This window comes from Marmota marmota, unplaced genomic scaffold (genome assembly GCF_001458135.2).
Source record: "Marmota marmota marmota unplaced genomic scaffold, marMar, whole genome shotgun sequence".
Classification (NCBI taxonomy): Eukaryota; Metazoa; Chordata; class Mammalia; order Rodentia; family Sciuridae; genus Marmota; species Marmota marmota.
In genome coordinates this window covers 3,228,187-3,250,111 of record NW_026000224.1, presented here as the reverse complement: position 1 = coordinate 3,250,111, position 21,925 = coordinate 3,228,187, and the positions used below count along the sequence as shown (strand labels likewise).

At 45.2% G+C, this 21,925-nt stretch overlaps 1 protein-coding gene across 2 annotated transcripts in view; it reads right to left on the bottom strand.

Annotated features, from left to right (window-relative positions):
• Window positions 1-21,925, bottom strand: part of Csmd1 (CUB and Sushi multiple domains 1) — a 1,636,907-nt gene that overhangs the window by 187,262 nt on the left and 1,427,720 nt on the right. For both annotated transcript variants that reach the window (XM_048792812.1, XM_048792813.1), the window contains exons 30-35: window positions 21,212-21,406; window positions 14,942-15,058; window positions 11,647-11,760; window positions 7,989-8,084; window positions 1,258-1,461; window positions 256-380 (exon numbers count right to left, since the gene is read on the bottom strand). In XM_048792812.1, the coding sequence (XP_048648769.1) occupies window positions 256-380; window positions 1,258-1,461; window positions 7,989-8,084; window positions 11,647-11,760; window positions 14,942-15,058; window positions 21,212-21,406 (851 nt within the window). The remainder of the gene's footprint in view (window positions 1-255; window positions 381-1,257; window positions 1,462-7,988; window positions 8,085-11,646; window positions 11,761-14,941; window positions 15,059-21,211; window positions 21,407-21,925) is intronic.

Sequence of the window (21,925 nt, the reverse complement as noted above, 5' to 3'; positions counted from 1 at the left end):
CTCCTGAACAGAAGCTGGATCAATGGACAATGGTGAGAGACGGTTGTGGTCGGCGTCTCTGACGNAAGGAAGGAAGGAGTGAGGAAGGGAAGGAGGGAGGGAAGGAAGGAGGGAGTGAGGGAGGGAAAGAGGGCAGGAGGGAGGGAAGGAGGGAGGGAGGGAGGGAGGTGAGGAAGGGGGTGGAAACAGGAGCAAAAGAAGAAAAGGCCAGGGTTGCTGGCTGCGTCCACGGTGGCTCTGGGCTGGGGCACACACCTGGATTCCGGACCCCTCTGTCACAGTGATCTTCCACACACAGTTCAGGTTGTTGCCATAGGGCTCAGGGTAGCCGGGGGACAGAATCGTCCCTCTCCGTTGAGTGAAATTGCCACTGCAGGGAACTGAGAGACAGAGCCACAGAGAATAAACGTAAAATGCAGCGAGGCCATTAATTTGGCTTTGGTTTTCTTTTCTGTGTGGTCAGATAGTGACAGGAACTTCCCATAAATGTTATTTGTAGCCCAGGTAGAGTTGGGTCCCTTTTAAATCAGCCATGCCGCTGGTGATCACCTGTTGTGCTACTCAACTTACAGACCTGGAACCTCTAAACACCTCTTCAGGTTTCTAAGAAGGTGCTGCACCTACCAACTGCATTTCTGAAGCGAATTCTATTTGGAATAATTCATCTACTTAATTTAAAGACCACTGCAGAGCGCTCTCTTCCCACAGAGTCGTGCGGCTCCAGATGATGCTAACGGGATTTATGAGCAAGTCCAAGGAGAAGAAGAGATGCTTAAAATGCAAATGAATTCAAGTGCTAATTATGATTACACTAGAGTTTTCTACACAAAATGAAGCAAATAAAACCTAAGTAACAATGCCATTGCCATTCAGGCTGCATTAACCTCTTGCTTTTCAAACATTCATCACCACAAATGTATTAAAGAGCATTACCCAAGTAATACAGCAAATCAACCTCATCATGCTTTTACCCCAAAATGAAATTATGTGGTATGGCCGCGAAGTCAGAGTCGATGGCACTCTTAACAGAATGGAGAGAGGAAGTGTGCTCGGGCCTTATGCCCTGATGCGTCTTAGGACACCATCTCTTCAGGGGTGGCTCCTGCTCAGGCATTCCTCAAACACAACCTGCTCATCATGCAGATTAGGAGATGGACACTCTGTGTGGACCAGACAGTGACCCTGGACAGCAGCTCTCTGCACTGGGGACTGTAGGCACAGTCCACACCTGTCACCCCACCTGTGGAGGACACTCACCTACACAGCTGGGCACCGTGTCGTTCCACTGAGCAAGTGCGTTGGGCACAGACTGGCAGCGGATGGCCGTGGAACCCTGCAGCAGGTACCCTGGGTTACACTCAAATCGAACAATGGAGCCTGCGGAGAATTCAGAGCCGATTCTTCTCCCATATCTGGGCTCGGGGACAGAGCTGCACTGGGTGTCACTGGTGCGAGGGACAGCTGGAGGCAAACAGAACACAGACGTCTGTGTCTTTATCAGCAGATCACAACCTCATCTGGACAACAGACTGGAGCCTGGGAGAGGGATGCTGACCCAGAAGTCAGCATCTCCAGCCCCGTCTGTGGGGTGTGACCTCAGGAGCAGGTCCACCCCACACTCCAAGCTCAGGTGACCTGAGGACCCCCTGGATTTTCCACTCAGAGCAGGAAATGGACATAAGAAGAATAGTGCCTTACAGGGCTGAGTGACATCAAGCAAGTAATTGACCACCAACAAGGACATCATCACTTCACAATGACAAGCTGTATTCAGCCTTGTTAGGGTTTGGAGGGTCCCCCAAAGCTCATGTGTGAAACTATGCAAGAAAGTTCAGAGAAGAGAAGATTGAGTTATGAGCACCTTCACCCAGTCAGTGAGTCGATCCCCTGGTGGGATTAACTGGAGGGTGGCTGAAGGCAGGTAGGCTGTGGCGGGAGGAGGTGGGGCATTGGGATGGGCTTTTGGGGTCTATATTTTGTATTTGGCAAGTGGAGCTTTCTCTCTCTCTCTCTCTCTCTCTCTCTCTCTCTCTCTCTCTCTCTCCTTCCTGATCACCATGAGAGCTGCTTCCCTCCACCCCACTCTTCTGCCATGTGGGCTGAGACCACCAAAACCTTGAGTCTCCTCTCGAATTGTTCTTATCAGGTTTTTTAGTCACAGCAGTGAAAAAGTTGACTAAAACAAGCCTCCATAGTCTTAAATAGTGGGGAAAGCCACTCTTTACAGCCTCCTTATGACATGACCATTGCGATATAGTAATGAAATCTAAATAGAACTACCACATGATACGGCAGGCCCGGCTCTGGGTATTTACCTGAGAGGACTGAGTCCAGGGTTCCAGAAGACCTCTGCAAGCTCACCGCAGCGCTACTCAGTATAGACAAGATGGGGAACAAGCTAACTGTCCGCAGAAGAATGGGTGAAGAAAAGGGGTCTAAACGTGTGTACACTGGAATTTTACTCAACCTTACAAAGGAAGGATCTCCTGCCCCTCGAGGACTTGTGCAAAATGAAATGAGCCAGTCCCAGAGGGCCAAGGCTGCAGATTCCGCCCAGCAAGGAGGCAGTCTTAGATCTCGCACTCACAGGGGCCGAATGCACAGTGGGCATGACGAGGCCTGGCTGGGGAGGTGGAGAAGTTCTGCCTGCAGTCAGCAACCCTGCGCTGTGCACCTGGAAGGAGCTCAGAGCAGGCCTCCTCAAAGAGAGAGAAGCCCAGGCATCTGCCGGCTGCGTGGCACTGAGAGGAAGGCCACATTGGAAGCCACGAAAACGCCCAAGAGTCCCTGTGTGTCCAGCATGAGCAGGAGCCCCCTACTCTCAACAGTCCCAGGCTGCTCTGACCCTCCCACCTTCTAGGTAAGATGAATGTCCGGTGCCAATGACCATGAACGTGATAGCTATTTATTTTAAGAAAACCAACAATTAAGGAGTGATACCTGCTTTCTAAAGCAATTTTGGAGAACGTTTCTCAGGAAGACGTTTGGAAAGCAAAGAGAAGAAATGAATTTTCATATCCCAGGGGGTGGGAGAGAGGAAAGCTACAAAACTGAGACATGAGCCCGCGTGTGTGTGTCTGGGGGAGAGCCCAGCACTCTCTGCACCCAGCCCTCTGGGTCCGCCCTCGGGCCCCACCTTCCCTGGCCCTTCACACAGCCTCTGCCCCCTACTGTGATTCCCCTCTACCAGTTAGGAACACTTTCCATGGCTGTGAGACAACACCAAAATCGAACTAGTGAAAAGTGGGCAGAGAACAAGGTCGTGCTGGAGAACCAAGGTGACAGGCCAGACAGCGCTGCTGCAGGGCCCAGAGTGGAAGCACCAGGAACGGGTGTGTGCCTTTAGTGGGCACCAGGGGATGGCTCTGTTAATCATCTGTCACCACCACGGACACAACCGCAGATGTGAGCGTGAAGCTCTCTTGCTGCACTCCTGCCGTGGGCGGTGCAGGAGATGTGCCCAAGAAAACAAACCTGAGTGCAGGTAGGACCGGCCTGCAGTGTCCACCTGAGGCACGTGGAGGACCGGCCTGCAGTGTCCACCTGAGGCACTCTCCTATTTCCTTTAGTGACTGCAGAACATCTCCTGCTTCTTCATCTCCTGCTGGTCTCAGTTTTGCAGCTTTCTTCTCTCCCACCTCCTGGGATATTAAAATTTGTCTCTTCTCTTTGCTTTCCAACGTCTTCCCCTCTGGCTCTGAGACATCTGATTTGACAGGTCATTACTAGCAGGGGAATTTAGACATTTATTGCCAGATTGCAAATAAAATTTATGCTGAAACTTCTTTGTAAAAGCTTTACATTTAATAAGCTCTTAATATAAAATGTGAATACCTTAAAGGGGGAAACCAATTAAGCTTCCATGTTGTTGTTGTCTAAAAGGAGAGTTAGACCTGGAAAAATGTGGCCTAAGAAGCTGTTCTGGGAGTGGCCAGGAATAGGTTGAGGTTGTGGGCGTGGCCAGGGAGGGTGGGCGTGTCTGGGAGTGAGATGCTTTTCTGGGCAGGTGGTTCAGGACCGATGATGTTCAGGCACTGCTGGGTGGCCAGTAGGGAAAACTGGTCAGGGTTGGTGACCCAGCACCCATGCCATGGAAGACCAAAGGCGAGCTGCCACTTCTAAAGTGCCCCCCATAGGGAGGTGTTGTGACACATGGCTTCCTTTCCCCCGAGATATCGACGATGAACCTTTACTAAAGCTAGGAAAAACGTACAGTAGATCCTTCTAGTTTAATAATTCTGGTATGAGTTCTGTGGAGGAGGCTGAAGGTGGCCCAGAACTGCACGCTGGAACAGGGCGGGAGAGCAGGCTGTGTACACCTAGCGTGCACACAGGAGCGTTAAAGGCAGTCTGATATTGATGATAGACTCAGGTGCCAGCTCCCCTCAGACAGTCACAGGCACCAGACAGAGAGGGCAGAGGAGAAGGTGTGGACAGTGTTGCCTACGCTGCCCCAATGGGCACCTGCCTGGTGGTCAGCAAGAAGCAGGAGGGTTTTGGCCATGATTTGCTGGCCTCTACTAGCCTATCCACTCATTCCAGTGTGGACTCCAGTACTGAGAGGCAGATACTTGGTGTCACCAAAATGTTTCTAGTACAAAGTGATGACATTACCGAACAGAATCAAAGTCCTCTTCTAAGACTTTAGAAGAGGACTTACTAAGTAATGCTGTGTGCAGTTCTTTCCTTTGCTCTGACCTAAGAATACACTGGCTTTTGATGAGGAATTGCAAGGATCCCACGACTGAGTAGCACATCCCAGGCTCTGCCAGCCTCTCTACCTGGCAGTGAAAGGGTCAGGGGACTCAGGAATGCAGAGGGGGTGACAGGAGTCCCTCCCCAGGAACTCCTGGGGGGTAGGAAGCTGGTAAGGAAACCCTGCTTATATCTAAGAAGAAACATGCAAGACTAAACAGGCCCGGCCTTCCAGAGTAAGTGCCCACCCGAGTCCTCAGGAAGCTAGCATGTGCAGGAATAACGCCGCGGCCACCACGTCAGACGGCAGGACCACAGCCCTCCTAGACACTCACACTTCAGGGGGAGTGCCGACCATTCCCCACAGGGTGAGCTCCCACCACACCTCTGCTTCCCAAGTTTGTTGACCACCACATTGCCTCAGACACCGCGAATGGTGCTTGGGCTGCTGGGGTCAGACTAGCCACAGCAGGGAAGGGTGTTCAGCCCACAGGGACGTGGCTGCCAACTGAGCCTGCCTAACTCGGCTGCCCACTAGTCCTTTTTTTTTTTTTTGGAGAGAGAGAGAGAGAGAGAGAGAGAGAGAGAGATAGAGAATTTAATATTTATTTTTTCATTTTCGGCAGACACAACATCTTTGTTTGTCTGTGGTGCTGAGGATCGAACCCGGACCGCACGCATGCCAGGCGAGCACGCTACCGCTTGAGCCATAGCCCCAGCCCCTGCCCACTAGTCCTTCTTGCTCACGGTCATGGTGAGCTATGCCACTCTGCTCCCAGAGAGTAGCCGGGCCCTGAGTTCCCACTGAATAGCCCCAAACAGTCATGCACTTCCACCCCACCCCAGGTTCCAGCTCAGGGGGACCCATGCTGAAGAGCCAACTGCTGCATTGTGCAGACGGTGGACTCTCGGCCTTCCAAGGGTACCAACTTTCTCTTCCTGCCCTCAGGCTTCCAAATGTAAGCTCCTACTCTCAAGGACTGTGGGAAACAAATGAATGAAAGCCAGCAAATACCTAGGATGATCAGGACACTTTGTGAAAAACAAAAGGCCCTATGTACATGTCCTTTTCTTTCTCTCCACAAATTTGAGAGATGGTAGCATCATGGTTACCAAAGTCTCCACATTAGTATCAGGATGACCTGGAGAGGCAGGGAGCAGAGAGCCACCAATGGCCCCAGGAGGACCACCCTTGCTCACCTACTCACAGACATAGCTTGCACTCTGACCCTGCTCATCTGTCCCCAGCAGTCCTTCACAGTTGAGCTGTCTGGGAACAAGAGCTAGATCACCTGCCACCAGAGGAGTCATAAAGTCACTGTGCAATTTTAAGCTTTAGTAATTCACAAAAGAAGGAAGCTGTAACTAACATAGGAAGCACTGTTCAGGAAACTTTCACACAAGAGAGTTCAAGTAATTTTGGGGCTTCAACATTTAACACAACAACTACCTTTCATAGGTATTGAAAATTTCCCCATTGCTGTTGAGTGATTTGTAAATTGCATTCATTGTCTTCTCCCTGTATCTGCAAAGGAGTTAGCTCTGATGAAAAGAGACCCCGATTTTTGCATAACCTCACTGGTTGAAAGCAAGAAAAAAGGGTATATTGGGACTTTATAAAATATTGAAGATATTAGAGCCATTTATATTCTTCAGAACAAGGAAACTAGATTCCGTTTATATTTTTCTTTACTCTCTGCTTTTCTTTTAATAATCGTGCATGCTTTTAAACAAGAAAACATGATTTCAAAAATATGTTTTCTGGCAATAACATTTGAAGATAAAAATGTTGAGTCATCTGCATAAGATATTTCATCTGATTATCTGGCAATTTTGTAATCTTTATAAAAAATCAAAGCAAGTGTCTTAGAAAGGCAGAGAATGTAGAGAATGCCAATGACTTGAATTTTTTCAGGAGGAAAAAATATACTTAGATCAATTGGTTCAGTTTCTTTACATATATTACATGAATTTTGGCTTGTGAATATACTTTTTCAAATTAATTTAGAATTTATTTGAAGAAAATTAGGAGTGGCAAGAGGTAGGCTCTTTAAATTGGTCTCTCTCCTAATAAAGTCAATTTTTAAGAGATACTAGTTAATTGTTCATATTTAACAAGAGCTACAGCTTATAGCAAGGTGGTGACATTTAAATCAATAGCATAGAGATTCAATCAACTGCTGCTTAAACCAGGTTCAAGATAGTTTGCCTCCTACTTATCTGTCAAATATTATTCTCACTTTCTTTCCACTATTCTTTAAATATTCTTATTGCTGAAAACTGAGGCTTCTTTTATAGTGAAATATTTTGATGGCATGGCTTTTGCAATGTGAGATTATTAGCTAGGATATATAAATATACGACCTTGTTATTCTCTATATTTTTTTTGAAAAACATAATATATCAAGGATGCTTCTGAAGTCTTTGTTAAGGGAAACATGTCATTGCTAAAAAATTATTTCCTTCCAACTGAAAGAGAATATTTAGGGGTGGGTAGTATTCTCTCTAGCCTAGAGGAAAATTGGATCAAGATCACGCCTTATGTTTGGACAGTTTTTCTCTACAAGGAAAAGTCTCTCCCAGATCCCCCCCCACCAAAGGTGATCATGACAAGTCCCATGTTGCCCCTGCTCTCATCCCCAAATGTACATGCGGTCACCTGGCAGTTTCTTAAGTTCACTCAATGAAGGTGCAAAAAAGGTAAACCACACTCAGGTAAAATTCTTCACCCTTCAAATCTATGAAGCAATCCCAAGTTTATTTAAAATGAGTTCCAAATTTAAAAATAAACAGAAATGATGTAGAAGAGCTAAAAGTGAATAAAGCACGACCAACCAAAATTAGGTAGGTAAAGTGAGAGATGCATAAGTTTTTTTTTTTTGTTAAATTGTTGTTTAAGTTTATTTTCCCAGTAACAATTGGATTACCTGATTAAGTGTGTTTCATTCAAGTCCTTGCAAAGATATAAACTATAATGAAATGGTTTACTTAATCAGATAAAATATTATATTTGCAGACATTTTGAGAAGTGCAGAGCTACACAAAGGTCATAGGATAAAGATCAGTCTCCGTATAGTGCTGGATAAATGAGATATTATGATCTGGAGTAGAAATAGAAAATCCAGGTGTTGAAAGAACAACTAATATTTTCATTAAATAATTTTATCTTATATAAATATCCTCAATTCCTTAAATATCACAAAAGTATGGTTTGGATACTTCCATGACTTGTCTGAAGAGGGTGGAGCTGCAGTGTTAGAGGAGCCGAGGAGGGGGACAGGGGGTGCATTTACCTTGATAAACAAAGTGGAATCCCCTGGCGGCCGCCCCACTCTTGGCGCTGAATCGAAGCAGGATTTGATTGGATGTAGCCAAAGGCAGCGTTTCACCTACAGATAAAGGCAGAGATCATTCCTGGGGCCAGAAAACACCCAGCCCTGGGTGAACGGGAGTATTCACAGAGATCATTTTAACTTGGAATTTTACAATGAATTTTTGAACTTTAAAAAAATAAACTTTAATTTTGGGTTTAAGACCCAAATATTGTTTATATCAAGACTTTAAAACTCTGTTCCTACATTCTAGTAAAATGTATTCAATCATTGTTTTATTTTTGCTTTCTTCTGAAGACAACAGAATAGGGCTACTGGCTGATAACACGTAAGACACAATTATTGGCTGCGTCATTACCTCAGATTACATTGATTCGATTCTTGCTGGCTAGAAATTTTCTTAAAATGAAAAAAAAAATTTTTGAATTGAAAGTTGATTTTAAAAATTAACACATTCAGGAAAAGCCTACTGAAGTAAAATTGTAACCTCTTGAGAGAGCCTGGCCTGTATCCTATCCTGAACAGCTTGGGAGTGGGTGGCTACAAGATTTTCCAGGAGAATTTGTTACTACATATCAAGATTTTGAATGCCTCTTCTTAAAGGTTCTACCATAGGATGTTGGTAGAAAATAACAAAACATGGTCGTAGCTGTTTGATTAAGAAATAGTGATTTATAGGTGTTGGTTTTATATCCTGCTACTTTGCTGAATTCATTTATTAGTTCTAGAAGTTTTTAGGTGGAATTTTTTGGATCTTCTAAATATAGAATCATGTCATCAACATATAGTAATAGTCTGAGTTCTTCTTTTCTTATTGGTTTCCCTTTAATTTCTTTTGTCTGTCTAATTGCTCTGGCTAGAGTTTCAAGGATAATGTTGAATAAAAGTGGTAAAAAGGGGTATCCCTGTATTGTTCCAGTTTTTAGCAGGAATGCTTTCAATTTTTCTCCATTTAGAATGATGTTGACCTTGGGTTTAGCATAGGTAGCTTTGATAATGTTGAGATATGTTTCTGTTATCCCTATTTTTTTCTACTCTTTTTAGCATTAAAGGGTTCTGTGTTTTGTCAAATGCTTTTTCTGCATCTGTAAATTCAGCAAAGTAGCAGGGTAAAAAATTAACACCCATAAGTCAAATGCATTCCTCTACATCAGTGATGAATCCACTGAAAGAGAAATTGGAAAAACTACTCCATTCACAATAGACTCAAAAAAATAAAATATTTGGGAATTAACCTAACAAAAGAGGTAAAAGACTTCTATGATGGAAATCATAGAACACTAAAGAAGACGACTTTAGAAGATGGAAAGATCTACCTTTCTCTTGGATAGGCAGAAATAATATGGTCAAAATGGCCATACTATCAAAAGCACTATATAGATTTAATGCAATTCATATTAAAAATTCCAATGGCATTCTTCATAGAAATAGAAAAAGCAATCATGAAATTCATTTAAAAAAAAATAAGAGTCCTAGAATAACCAAAACGATCCTCAGTGGGAAAAGTGCAGCAGGAGGCATCAGAATATACCGGATCACCGATTAGACTACAGAGCCATAGAAACAAAGATGACATGGTATCGGCACCCAGACAGACATGTAGACCAATGGTACAGAATAGAGGACACAGAGACAAACCCACATGAATACAGTTATCTCATACTAGACAAAGGTGCCATAAACATACATTGTATAAAAGTCAGCCTCTCAACTAATGGTGCTGGGAAAACTGGAAATCCATATGCAGCAGAATGAAACTAAACCCCTATCTCTCACCCTGCACAAAACTCGACTCAAAGTGGATCAAGGGTCTAGGCATTAGACCAAAGACTCTTTGCCTAACAAAAGAAATGATAGGCCTAATCTCCACCATGTCAACTTAGGAACTAACTTTATTAACAAGACTCCTAAAGCAAAAGAAGTAAAATCCAGAATCAATAAATGGGATCAAACTAAAAACCTTCACAGAAAGAAAGCAATCAAGAACGTGAGAAGAGAGCCTACAGAATGGGAGAAATTCTTTACCACATGCACTTCAGATAGAGCATTAATCTCCAGGATATATAAAAAACTTAACATCAAAAAATCAAATAACCCAATCGATAAATGGGCTAAGGAACTGAACAGACAATTCTCAGAAGAAGAAATACACATGGTGAACAAATATATGCAAAAATGTTCAACATCTCTAGCAATTAGAGAAATGCAAATCAAAACTACTCTAAGATTTCATCTCCCTCCTGCCAGAATGGCAATTATCAAGGATATAAATCATAATAAATGTGAGCGATGATGTGGGGGAAAAGGTACAAACATACATTGCTGGTAGGACTGCAAATTGGTCCAATCACTATGGAAAACGGTATGGAGATTCCTCAGAAATCTGGGAATGGAACCACCGTTTGGCCCAGCTATTCCACTTCTTGGTTTATAACCAAAGGACTTAAAACCAGCATATGACAGTGACGCAGCCACATCAATGTTTATAGCACCTCAATTCACAATACTATGAAACCAACTTAGGTGCCCTTCAGCAGATGAATGGATAGAGAAAATGTGGCATATATACACAATTAAATATTAGCCTTAAAGAAGAATGAAGTTATGGCATTTGGTGGTAAATGGATGGAGATGGAGAATGTCACACTAAGTGAAATAAGCCAATCCCTAAGAATCCCATAGAAGTGAATGCTGTATCTGATATGTGGATGCTGATTCATAATACGGTGGGGAGCTAGGGAAGAACAGAGGGACTTTGGATCAGACGGAGGGGAGTGAAGGGAGAGGAGGGTATATGGGGATGGGAAGGATAGTGGAATGAATCAGACATTATTACCTATGTGCATATATGATTATATAACCAGTGTACTTCTACATCATGTGCAACCAGAAGAATGAGACGTCATACTCCATTTATGTATGTTATGTCAAAATGCATTCTACTGTCATGTATAACTAGTTAGAACAAATTTAAAAGTGTAAAGATAAAAAAGAAATAGTGAAAAGCTGGAAATAACTAAATCTTAACCTTAGTAGCTTCGAGACTGTGTATACATCCTTTACTTGGAGACTGATTTAGCAAATTTAACAAGTAAATGCTGAAAAGATAGCAGAAGTGAAAATAAAGGGACTGGCTCATTGGTAAGGGGTGTGGTAAATAGACTGTGATAAATTAATCCTGCAGAGTTGTGCCGTTCCCTACGTATTGAAGGGGACTGGTCTCAGGAACCCTCCATGGACACCGGAATCTATGGATATTCTCTGCCTGGGCACAAGTTCAGGTTTTAAAGGATTTAGAACAAACTGTGAAGAGCTCTTGACTCCAGGTAGAGGATTATGAAGCAGAAAACAAATACATGACACAACTTAGCACCCATTAAGTTTCTGATATTTGCTCTTATATTGACATATTACATGTTCCATGATCTTACTATGGAGCATAAAGGTGGGTGTTTTTTAAATAGGATAAGACACTTCTGAAAACTTATACCTAAAACAAGACTTTGCTAAACACACCTGCAAATTCAATCATTAAATTTCTCATTCATCAAAACAAAGAAATAGACAAATTTAAAATCAGTCACCACAGATGTCTCATGGGATTGTAAAAGCATCTGACCTGAATGAGAGCCGGAGAGTGAACTGAGAAGTCTGGCCTGGGGGTGGGTTCCATCAAATAGTTCTGCCAAGTCGTTCAGCGCTGTCTGGAAGTACGCAAACTGCCCGAACACCACTGAAAACAAAGGGTGGAGGGAAAGATGCTTTAGAAGGGAACAGAGGCCAGGGTGGACAGCGCTGGCTGGTCCCCCAAGCACCACTACCTCAACATTCCTGTAAAACATAAATGGGAATTTATTTTTTCTGTATTTTTTTCAGTGATAAAACAATTTTACTTTACATCTTGTTTTTTGGTAGTTAATAAGAGGAGAGAAATTACTGCTCTCTGTGTAATTTTAACATTAAATGAGGATTTTTTTCTTTTATTAAATACTGCATTAAAATAGTAGAAGAACATCTATAAAGGCATCCCATTAATTTTTGTGTAGTCAGAGACATTTTATTCAATAAAAAATAAACAGATAAAAATGCATGGTTATTTGGTGAGTAATTTAAAATTCGTTACAGAAAGTTACTATATTAACAATTTATGTTAACCCACCGTCAAATTCATATTAACTTGTTCATACCCTTGATTCAGCAGCACACGTAGGACTTGCTTATTGTTATTCCTCTGCACAATTTTATTTATCTTATAGGTTAAGTTGTGTGAACACCCCTTCTCCAAGTATATCATAAATACATACTATACAGTGAAAAATTTAATTTATATTTGTGAATTCAAATTGGTGATAGAGAGCCTTTAAATATTTAGGAAATCCTGTGATTCAGCATCTTTTTCCAAGCAATAGCAACTCATCCTTTTCCTATTTATGTGAAAGCTGGGCAGTCATTCTAAATCATTGGAGCAAGGGGTGGAGTCGCACATTAGCTGTGCAAGCCCAGGTTCTGTGATAGTGAGCACCACAAGAGGCCATCTACCTGCAGGAGTATGCATGTCTCTGTCTACACACGCACTTGAGTGCTGTGTATGTAGAGTGTGCACACGTGTGTAACGTGCCTTGTGAATGGAGAGTTTTAAGTTCCCTGGGAGGTAGCTCAGAGGAAGCCTGTGGACAGGAGGCAGTTCCCCCAGCGAGGTGCTCCACAAGTGCGGGGTTCAGAGGCTACAGCTAGGAGAACGTCACGATTCCCTACATTTCTAGCATGTGCCCCGCCATTTCCAAAATCAATTTTGTTTTCATCATGTTGGCGGTGGAATACTTGGGTGTCTTAATCAGAACAAAAGTGAGCCATCTACACGTAATTCCTACTTTTGTTCAAGAAATCTTTAGCAAAACATCCACTTCATGGCAGGAACTTAGAGGAGGGAAGAGGACGCTGATGTGGTGGCAGGACTGCAGCAAGCAGGGGCGCGGAGTGCACACGAGGAGGAGCCATGGTCCCTCTGGGGGACTCCTTCTGAGGGCTTCCAGGGCCCAGTCTAAGAGTCTGGGGCTCAAGGCAGGTGCACTCCAGGAAATCATCTGCTGAGAGAACGGTGCACAAGGGACCAAGTGCACAGCAGGACTCCAGGGACTCAGGCCGCAGGAGGGCTGTGTCCAGCTGTGGGTAAGTCTCACATTTCCCAGGAAGGTATGCAGTGTACCCCAAAGCTCGGGTGTCAGATTATGCGATAATTTTCAGATGTAAAATGATTAGATGATGAGAGGTGTGACCTGATCATGGATTATTGCACTTGAAGCATTAACTGGGTGGTAACAGTGGGCAGGTAGGGTGTGGCCGGACAGGTGGGGTGTGGCCAGAGGAGGGGGTCCCTGGGACTTGCCACTGCGGGAAGTCTCTCTGTTTCTCTGGTTCTGTGTGCGGAGCTGCTTTCCCCGGCCACACCCTTCCACCATGATGTTTGCTGCATCTTGTGCCTGGAGCTGGGGCATTTTTAGGCCATGGACCACACCTCTGAAACCATGAGCCAAACAAACTTCTCCTCCTCTACTCTGTTCTCATCAGGAGTTTTGGTCACAGTGATGCGAAAGCAGACTCAAACAGTGCTTCACCAGTGAGAAGGAAACACCACCCCCCCCCTTTGCTGTATCCTAAGGATGGACTATAAGGAGATCCTTTCACAAGTAGGCCACAGTGAGCGAGACTTTGGAGGTGACAGTCTGAATTGGCTGTCACTTGGTGGATCAGGGAAGAAGGTGGCAGCCCACATCTCCAGGGCCTGAAACGCCCGACTTCAACACATACATTTCACAGAGTAGGCAAAGGAGTGGGTGAATGTTTATCAAGATGTTAACATGATCCTCTTTGGTTTTACAAAGGGTACCTGGGGCTCCCTGGGGTGAACAGAGACACCACTGACATCTCTGAGGACCTGTACTACAAGCCACTTCCCCTTTGCGGCCTGTGCTGACCACAAGGTGGGCAGCCCTTCCTGCCCAGACAGCATCACGTCACCTCCTGGTTCACCCACCTGCTGTGCACACCCCACACGGAGCATGTCAGGACACAGGCAGTACTTCATTCATATTTGTGTCACTGGCCCTTATCAAAGTATGGAATTGCTGAACCAATTGATTAATGTCCCAGGAAACAGTAGGTAAGGGGTAGGAAAGGTCAAAATCATTAGGGATTTGCCTTAAGTATTTCATGTAACACTTTCACTCCAAACTAAAGCTTTAATTTGATGGAGTGGGGTGTTTGTGTTCCTGAACTATTCAGGTTGGGACCTTATAATCAATATTCAGGATAGGGCATGTGACTTTTCTTCTGTTCAAAATCACTGTTGCATTGTGATGTGAGGTATGATTTATAATAACTGCAATCATAGACTGACGGCTGTATTCCAATTTGATAAAGACACTTTGATGCATAAAAGGTAGAAAGAGTAAAGTAACTGGAGGAATTGGAGCATTTGGGGGAATGAAGAAGCTTTCCCTTCAGTGCAGGGTCAAGGCTGAGGTGCACAGGAGACCACAGCCCCACCTGCCCACTAACAGACCTGCCCGCTGTGCCCAGGGATGCAAGTGTCCTGCCCTCCGCAGGGCTGCTGTGCAGGCCTCCCTTGCCCAAGCAGGCAGCCAGCGGAGAGAGTGATTCCTCAGAAACACTAGGAACCCCCTGGCCAGGTTCTGGGGTTGTGGGTCAGACTCCTGGGGACACGCAGCTGTAGTACGTTGGCAAAGACCTCAGGGACACCTGGGCTGCACCTGAGAGTCTGCACCTGTGCTGCGACCCCTATCTCTGCATGATGTCACTGTTAGGAGTTGGATATTTATCAAATGACAGGAAAATGAGCCCTGAGAGAAACGTGAGAAACACGACAACGAACTGAAAACCAAGTACTTTCTTACCAAATTCCTTGGGCACGGTTATGGAGTAGAGGCATATTTGGCCAGCTGTGTAGTTATGCGGGTAGTTTGGTGACAGGACCACCCCTTCGGATCCCGTGTACTGGCCTCCGCATGGAGCTGGAAAGAGATCAGTGTGAGTGACAGAGTGACATGCAGGACAGTGTGAGCGACAGAGCTGAAGCCCAAAGGTGTCCTGGGAGCAGACGCTGCTGGGGGGAAAGCGCAGCGAGGCTCGCCCAGGTCCTGCTCTGCAGGAGACCCAAGGAAGCCAGCCACACAGGGCCCCGTTAGAGGGGATCTGCTGGGGTCTCAAGACCGGTCCAGGCAGGTAGCAATAAAACAGCGCATCAACTGTAATAATTAATCCCTTTAAAAGGCTCCTCCAAACACCGTGGCCGATCCCGGTCATCCTGTCACCATGAGAGGTGCGAATCATTTCAGTTTCCTTCACATGAAACTCAGAGAATGGCACGTTTTCCTTTGCAGGATCTGTTTGTTTTAACTTTGCATTTCATACACGAAGCTGAAGTAGCACTCGGGAATGCTTCTGGGGTCTCCAAGTTCACCTTAGAGCTCAAGGAACACCCAGCTAGAGAGCTGGGGCAGAAAGATGCTGAGCAACAGAGAGCTCAGTGTCTGTGGGTGTGCCTCTGGTGTACATGGGTGTGTGTAGGAGTGTGTACATGTATGAATCCCTGTGTATCTGTGTACATGGGTGTGAATGGGTGTGGGCATCTATGTATCACTGTGTGCCGACACGGGTGTGTGAATTATACATGTGTATAGGTGTGTGCATGTGCGTATTTGTGTATGTGTATATGCCAGTGTGTATGTATATGTGTACATGTGGGTGTCTGTGTGAATGTATATAAGTGGCTGTGTGTATGGCTGTATCTGTGTGTATAGGTGTGGCTGTGAGTATGGGTATGGCTGTGTATGGGTGGATCTATGTGTGGGGGGGTGTATCTGTGTATGGATGGATCTGAGTGTGTGTGCATCTGTGTGTGTGTATGGGTGGATCTGAGTGTGTGTGCATCTGTGTGTGTGTATGGGTGGATCTGTGTGTATGGGTGGATCTGTGTGTGTGTGTGTGCATCTCTGTGTGTGTATGTGTGCATCTCTGTGTGTGTGTATGGGTGGATCTGAGTGTGTGTGCATCTGTGTATGTATGGGTGGATCTATGTGTGTGTGCATCTGTGTGTGTGTATGGGTGGATCTGTGTGTGTGCATCTGTGTGTGTGTGCATCTCTGTGTGTGTATGGGTGGATCTGTGTGTGTGTATGGGTGGATCTGTGTGTGTGTATAGGTGGATCTGAGTGTGTGTGCATCAGTGTGTGTGTATGGGTGGATCTGTGTGTGTGTGCATCTGTGTGTGTGTGTATGGGTGGATCTGTGTGTGTGTATGGGTGAATCTGTGTGTGTGTGTGCATCTGTGGATCTGTGTGTGTGCATCTGTGTGTGTGCATCTGTGTGTGTGTATGGATGGATCTGAGTGTGTGTGCATCTGTGTGTATGTGCATCTGTGTGTGTGTGCATCTGTGTGTGTATGGGTAGATCTGTGTGTGTGGTGGGTGGATCTGTGTGTGTGTGGGTGGATCTGCGTATGGGTGGATCTGAGTGTGTGTATGTGTGCATCTGTGTGTGTGTGCATCTGTGTGTGTGTATGGGTGGATCTGTGTGTGTGTGGGTGGATCTGTGTATGGGTGGATCTGAGTGTGTGTATGTGTGCATCTGTGTGTGTGTGTGTGTGCATCTGTGTGTGTGTGTGTGGGTGGATCTGTGTCTGTATGGGTGGATACAGTCGTTCTGGTCACTGGTGTGGTCAATTAGTCACTCGGCTACCTCAGTCGTGGGAGGCAGAGACGCAGAGTCAACACACAGATGCCGGGAGCTGATGAGAACTGGCTGGTGGCAACCTAGATGATGTCCAGTGGCTCGTTTATTTTTGGAATGCATACAACTGTTATAGGGCTCAGGTGGGGCATCCCATCCATCATACATAAGGAAGATAATATCCATAAGCCAATCATCTTATGCCTATGGTAACTGCACTGTGAGGAAGCTCTAAATATTGCTATTGTCTGGAAGGGTCTTTGTCCCTAAGGGAGGGGCCTTCTGAGTCAGGGGTCTCAGGCCCCGAAGCTCCTGACTATGGGTTTTCTGGCCTGGCAGCTGGGTCACACTGACCACAAGTGCTGAGGCTGTGGTTTCACTAAGGGCTCCCAGAGCAGAGCACCCCATCCTGCAGGCCTTCCTGTCAGGCCTGAAGAGCGTAGATTCTTCAAGCCCTCCAAGCTGCTCATAGCTGCTAGCTGTAAACCAAAAGTTATTCCAGTGGATCTATGTGAGTGTGTATGGGTGGATCTCTGTGTGTGGGTATATCTGTGTGTGTAAGGTTTATCTGTGTGTATGGGTGTATCTGTGTGTGTGTATGGGTGCATCTGTGGGTGTGTGTATGGGTGCATTTGTGGGTGTGTGTATAGGTGTATCTGTGCATGTGTATGGGTGTATCTGTGTTTGTGTATATGGATATATCTGTGTGTGTGTGTGTATGAGTACATCTGTGTGTGTGGGGGTGTATCTGTGTGTGTGTATGGGTGAATCTGCGTGGGGGGTTTATCTGTGTGTGTGTATGTATATGGGTGTGTCTATGTGTGTGTGTGTGTGGATGTGTGTGTGTGTGTGTGTGTGCTCATCTGTGTGCGCATGTGTGGGTGCATCGGCATCCTAGAGCAGACATCCAGCTAGAGCACAGTCACGCGGTGCTCAGTTTCCAAGTCTCCAGCTCCTCTGCGCCTCCTGTTTGATGTGGAGGGCTGGTGTGTCCTGGCCTGTGCAGTGGCAGAGTGGGCCAGCGTGGAAGTGCCCGCTGCCAGCCTGCCACCCTGAAGCCTGCCTCCTGCAGCCCTACTCTCTTCTCATCTTACACACCCCTCGGCTGGCTAGGACTCAGACCGTTCAGAAGTCCATATTTCTACAGCGCGCTTCTCCTTGATATGGTAATTTTCAAAAAATAGAAATGAGAGCATACTGAATCCTTTGAATGTTAATCAGCACAGTTAAATCCTATTAATGAACTGAACATTCTCCACCATTAATAAAACTCAGAATATGCAACTGCTAATGCTCAGACACCTCATTCATTATTTTCAAGAGAGTTAATGGTTTGTCCACCAATTTTCCAAATCCTTGTATTTCAGTGTCTTGGAAAGCTCTAAGTCTATTCTAGAAGTCGAAGAAAAACAGCTGAGTCATCCGTGTGCTCTGTCCCTGCTCCAGAGGCTGGTAGAGACCTGAGCGAGCTCAGCACACCTCCATGCCAATGCTGTGATTCAGAACGCCTTCATCATTCCAAATGACATCTTACAGTTTTAAATAGAAAAAGATCATTTTCACTTTGGGGTGGAAGATACCTCCAAAGCTGAAGGCACCCAGGGAAGTGTTGGGAGCCCCCTCCTCCGTGTAGATGTGCCACTCAGAGTCATCTCCATCTCATCACATGAATCCAAACTGGCTATTTCAGGAAAATCACCTCTTTTTTCTCAAAGGTTTATAGACCAAAGTTGTGAAAATAAATACAAACAAAAATGGAGACTTATCTCCTTTTAGCCCAGGCATGTAATACTCAGGCAGATCATTTTGCAACCACCGCTCTTCAAGAGTAATAAATAACCTATTTCAAATTTCAGAGAAAATGTGTAAATGAAAAATGGAAAAAAAAATGACTTTGCCAAAATTTTGGTGCCCAAATTTTTAGATATTAGAAATTTATTCTTCTGAAGAACACTTTCTGATGTAGTTCTTAAGGTGTGGCTACAAATACTTTGTCCCAGGATTGGGTAAAAGAGCACTGCTGTTCTAAAAATCAAATAAGAAATGAAGAAAAACAGTGTTTGTTCTTACCACTAAATATGCTTCTGCCTGACATCCTTCCTGAAACTTAAATCACCACAACTAAAAAATGCATCCCACAGGCCACAAAGATTTCTGGAATTGAGAAAACATGCAGAGAATGCTTGTCGATTCTTAATAACCATTCTGTTTCTTTTCCTATGCTCAGGTAGGGAGCAGACCTGCCCCTTCTCTTACTCTATATTAATGTGAGCACAGAATAAAAATAAATGAGTGTGTCCCGTTTGACAACTAACCTGCTAAACTGCTTTGTAGGTGAAAAAAGATTGCCACAGCATTCGTGGCAGGTGGTCAAATGAAACCTAACCACCCATTTGGTTAACTGTACATCTTCCAGGTGAAGTGACCATTTCATCCAGCTGAGTACACCAGGGACCATTCTGGCAGACAAGAGCCATCCTGACCAAGAAAGGGGATCTGTGCTATTTCAAGTTCAGTTCCACTTCCATAGCAAACCTCAATGGACAAAACCATGGGCCATCAATAATACCATCATGAAAATATTGTTCCAGGCATCTGATGCAAGCTGGTGCAGCATTCACTGGCTGTGCCTTATAGTACAGAAACTGCTAAAGGTCTGAACTATGGCAGAAGCCCCTGAGCATGACTGCTGGCCCGAGTGACCACTAGCACTGACTGATGCACACAATGCCCCACTCTCCACGAGCGATCCCACACAGTGGGGGCGTCATCTCTGCTTTCAAGATTTGGAATATGGAGTTTTATTCAGATGCAAGTGGAAGGCCATGAGCAGAAGTCTGAGTTCTGTGTTTCATGAGCATCGATGACTAAAAACCAGGCCTGACCTCACGGGACTTCAGACTTAGAAAAAGAGGCGACCTCTACCTCAACAGCTGATCACAGACGGAGGCTCCAGGGGGCCTTCCCTGCTCTTCCCGGTCCCATTTTATCCTCTGCTAACCTGCCACCATTGCCTGGAAATTAAAATTTCATTTGAATTTAGCACCGAGTAGATTCCCTTAATATCATCCGTGTGCAAAACTCACAAAATCCAGGATCTTTCCTTCATTTCACTTCCTGCTGCTATCTCCCCAACACTCATCCCCGCAGGCAAAATCCTGGGGAGTCCCAGTGGGTGCCCCGCTCAGCAGGGAGCACACAGCGCCTCCTTGGGAGCCAGGAAGAGTGGGGATCAGAGGGTGCACTCCAGGCCCCTCACAGCAGGGGCCACGGGATGCCCCCTTGCTCAGGACCTTCGCCTTCACACACCTCCTGAGCCCTGGAAGGCGTCCCTGTGGTCCACAGGTAAGAACGGGGACGGTCATCGTTGAGGTCTTCTTTGACCCTAGCATCATGCACTCAGTTCTTACTCCACGCAGCCTCTGGTGCTGGTGGACACGGGGCCTTCATGGAGGCTCTCAGAAGGACAATGGATTAAACAGACAGCAGAACAGAACAGGATGGGCTGTCTTTGCTGGTTTGGGTTTTTTTGCAAACACATTTTTTAAATGCCTATCTGGTGAGACGATGCTAGTGGAATTGCAAGGCTGACCAGAGGAAATACGTCCCCTGCACAGGTTTAGATTATGTCCTAAAGTAATGGGGAGACCACGTGCTTCGGCCTCTAGGTTTTTATTTATTTACTTAACAGAAGCAACCCAGGGCCTCATGCGTGCTAGGCAAGTGCCCCACACTGAGCTGGACCCCTGCCCTATTTTCTTAATCAACACCTGCAGACTGTGTCCACAGCATGAGCAGGTCTTGCCCGGGGGCCTCCAATGGAGCTACCTAGAGGAGATGCAGAGCAGCCAGCATCCTGGAGGCCACCCCAGGGCTGTCTGACCTCTGTCACTAGAGTTTAGCTTTGATTCATCTTAAAGGCTGATCTCATTTTTACAAGATGATTTTGTTAATTTTATCTCTAAATAAGGAATTACAAAGTAATTATGCTTTGGGGAAATTTTATATCTGTTCCAATGATGTATGTATTTTAAAATTTCTTTCTCTGCCCCTCGCCCTCCATTTCCCTGTCCCTCTTTAGATAGTCTCCATCTGTCTAATTAGCTAACCCAGAAACACCTAAAAAAAAAAACATAGAAACACTTAGAAAATGCTAATTTGTACTTCTTGTGTGGAGCTGGTCTAAAATAACAAAAACAAGTAAAAAGTATCAAAATACCTGAGTAAAAGAAAAAAAAATCCCCTCTCTGGCAATCCCTGGGGATGGCTGATGTGTGGGCTAGATGGAGCCGTCAAGGACTGTCAGGAGCCGGCTGCTGGCCCCGAGCTGAGTGTCCTCCATGGCGGAGGATGGACAGCACTGCAGCGTGAAGCCGTTTAGGTGAGGCTCCGCGAGGCAGAGCACGGCCTTCTGCAGGAGAGCCTGTCCAGACCTACCATTGCAGGAGGGCAGCACGCGGTCCCAGGAGGGCTTTCCGTCGGCCCCGATCACACACGTGATGGACGAGGGGTCCATAATCTTGTACCCAGAGTCGCACTGGTAGGTGACGGTGGAGCCCAGTTTGAAGTCCGTTCCTATTCTCGTTCCATTCATTATGTTCCCAGGGTCAAAACAAGCTTCCCGGGGCTTCTCTGCAGAGGAAGCAAAAGCACAATCCATGAGAGAGCTGTCTCCATTCTTCCGCATTCTTTGGTTCATCATTTGCTTATTTTGTTTAGGGGTCACACAATGCCCTGCCTAAGAATTTTTTTCAGAAATATTTATTGGTTGCCTAATGACTAACTTGACCTACTCATAGTTAAAAGTAGGAAAATTCCTTTTTAGTAAACTATATTCTTTTTTAATTTTAGTTGTCGTTAGACATGATATCTTTATTAGACTTATTTATTTTTATGTGGTGCTGAGAATCAAACCCAGGGTCTCGAGCGCTCTTCTGCTGAGCCACAACCCCAGCCCCAAATTATATTCTTTTTTAAAACCACATTTTACTACAGAATTGATATTAAATTACTTTCATCTAGGTAAAAAAGATACGGTTTTAGATTTTTTATACATTTACCTTTTTTGGCTGTGGATTTTTGTATTGAACCACATAAACTGATTCAGGAAAAAACTGAGGTTTGTTTTCTGACCTTTGTACACAGGTTACA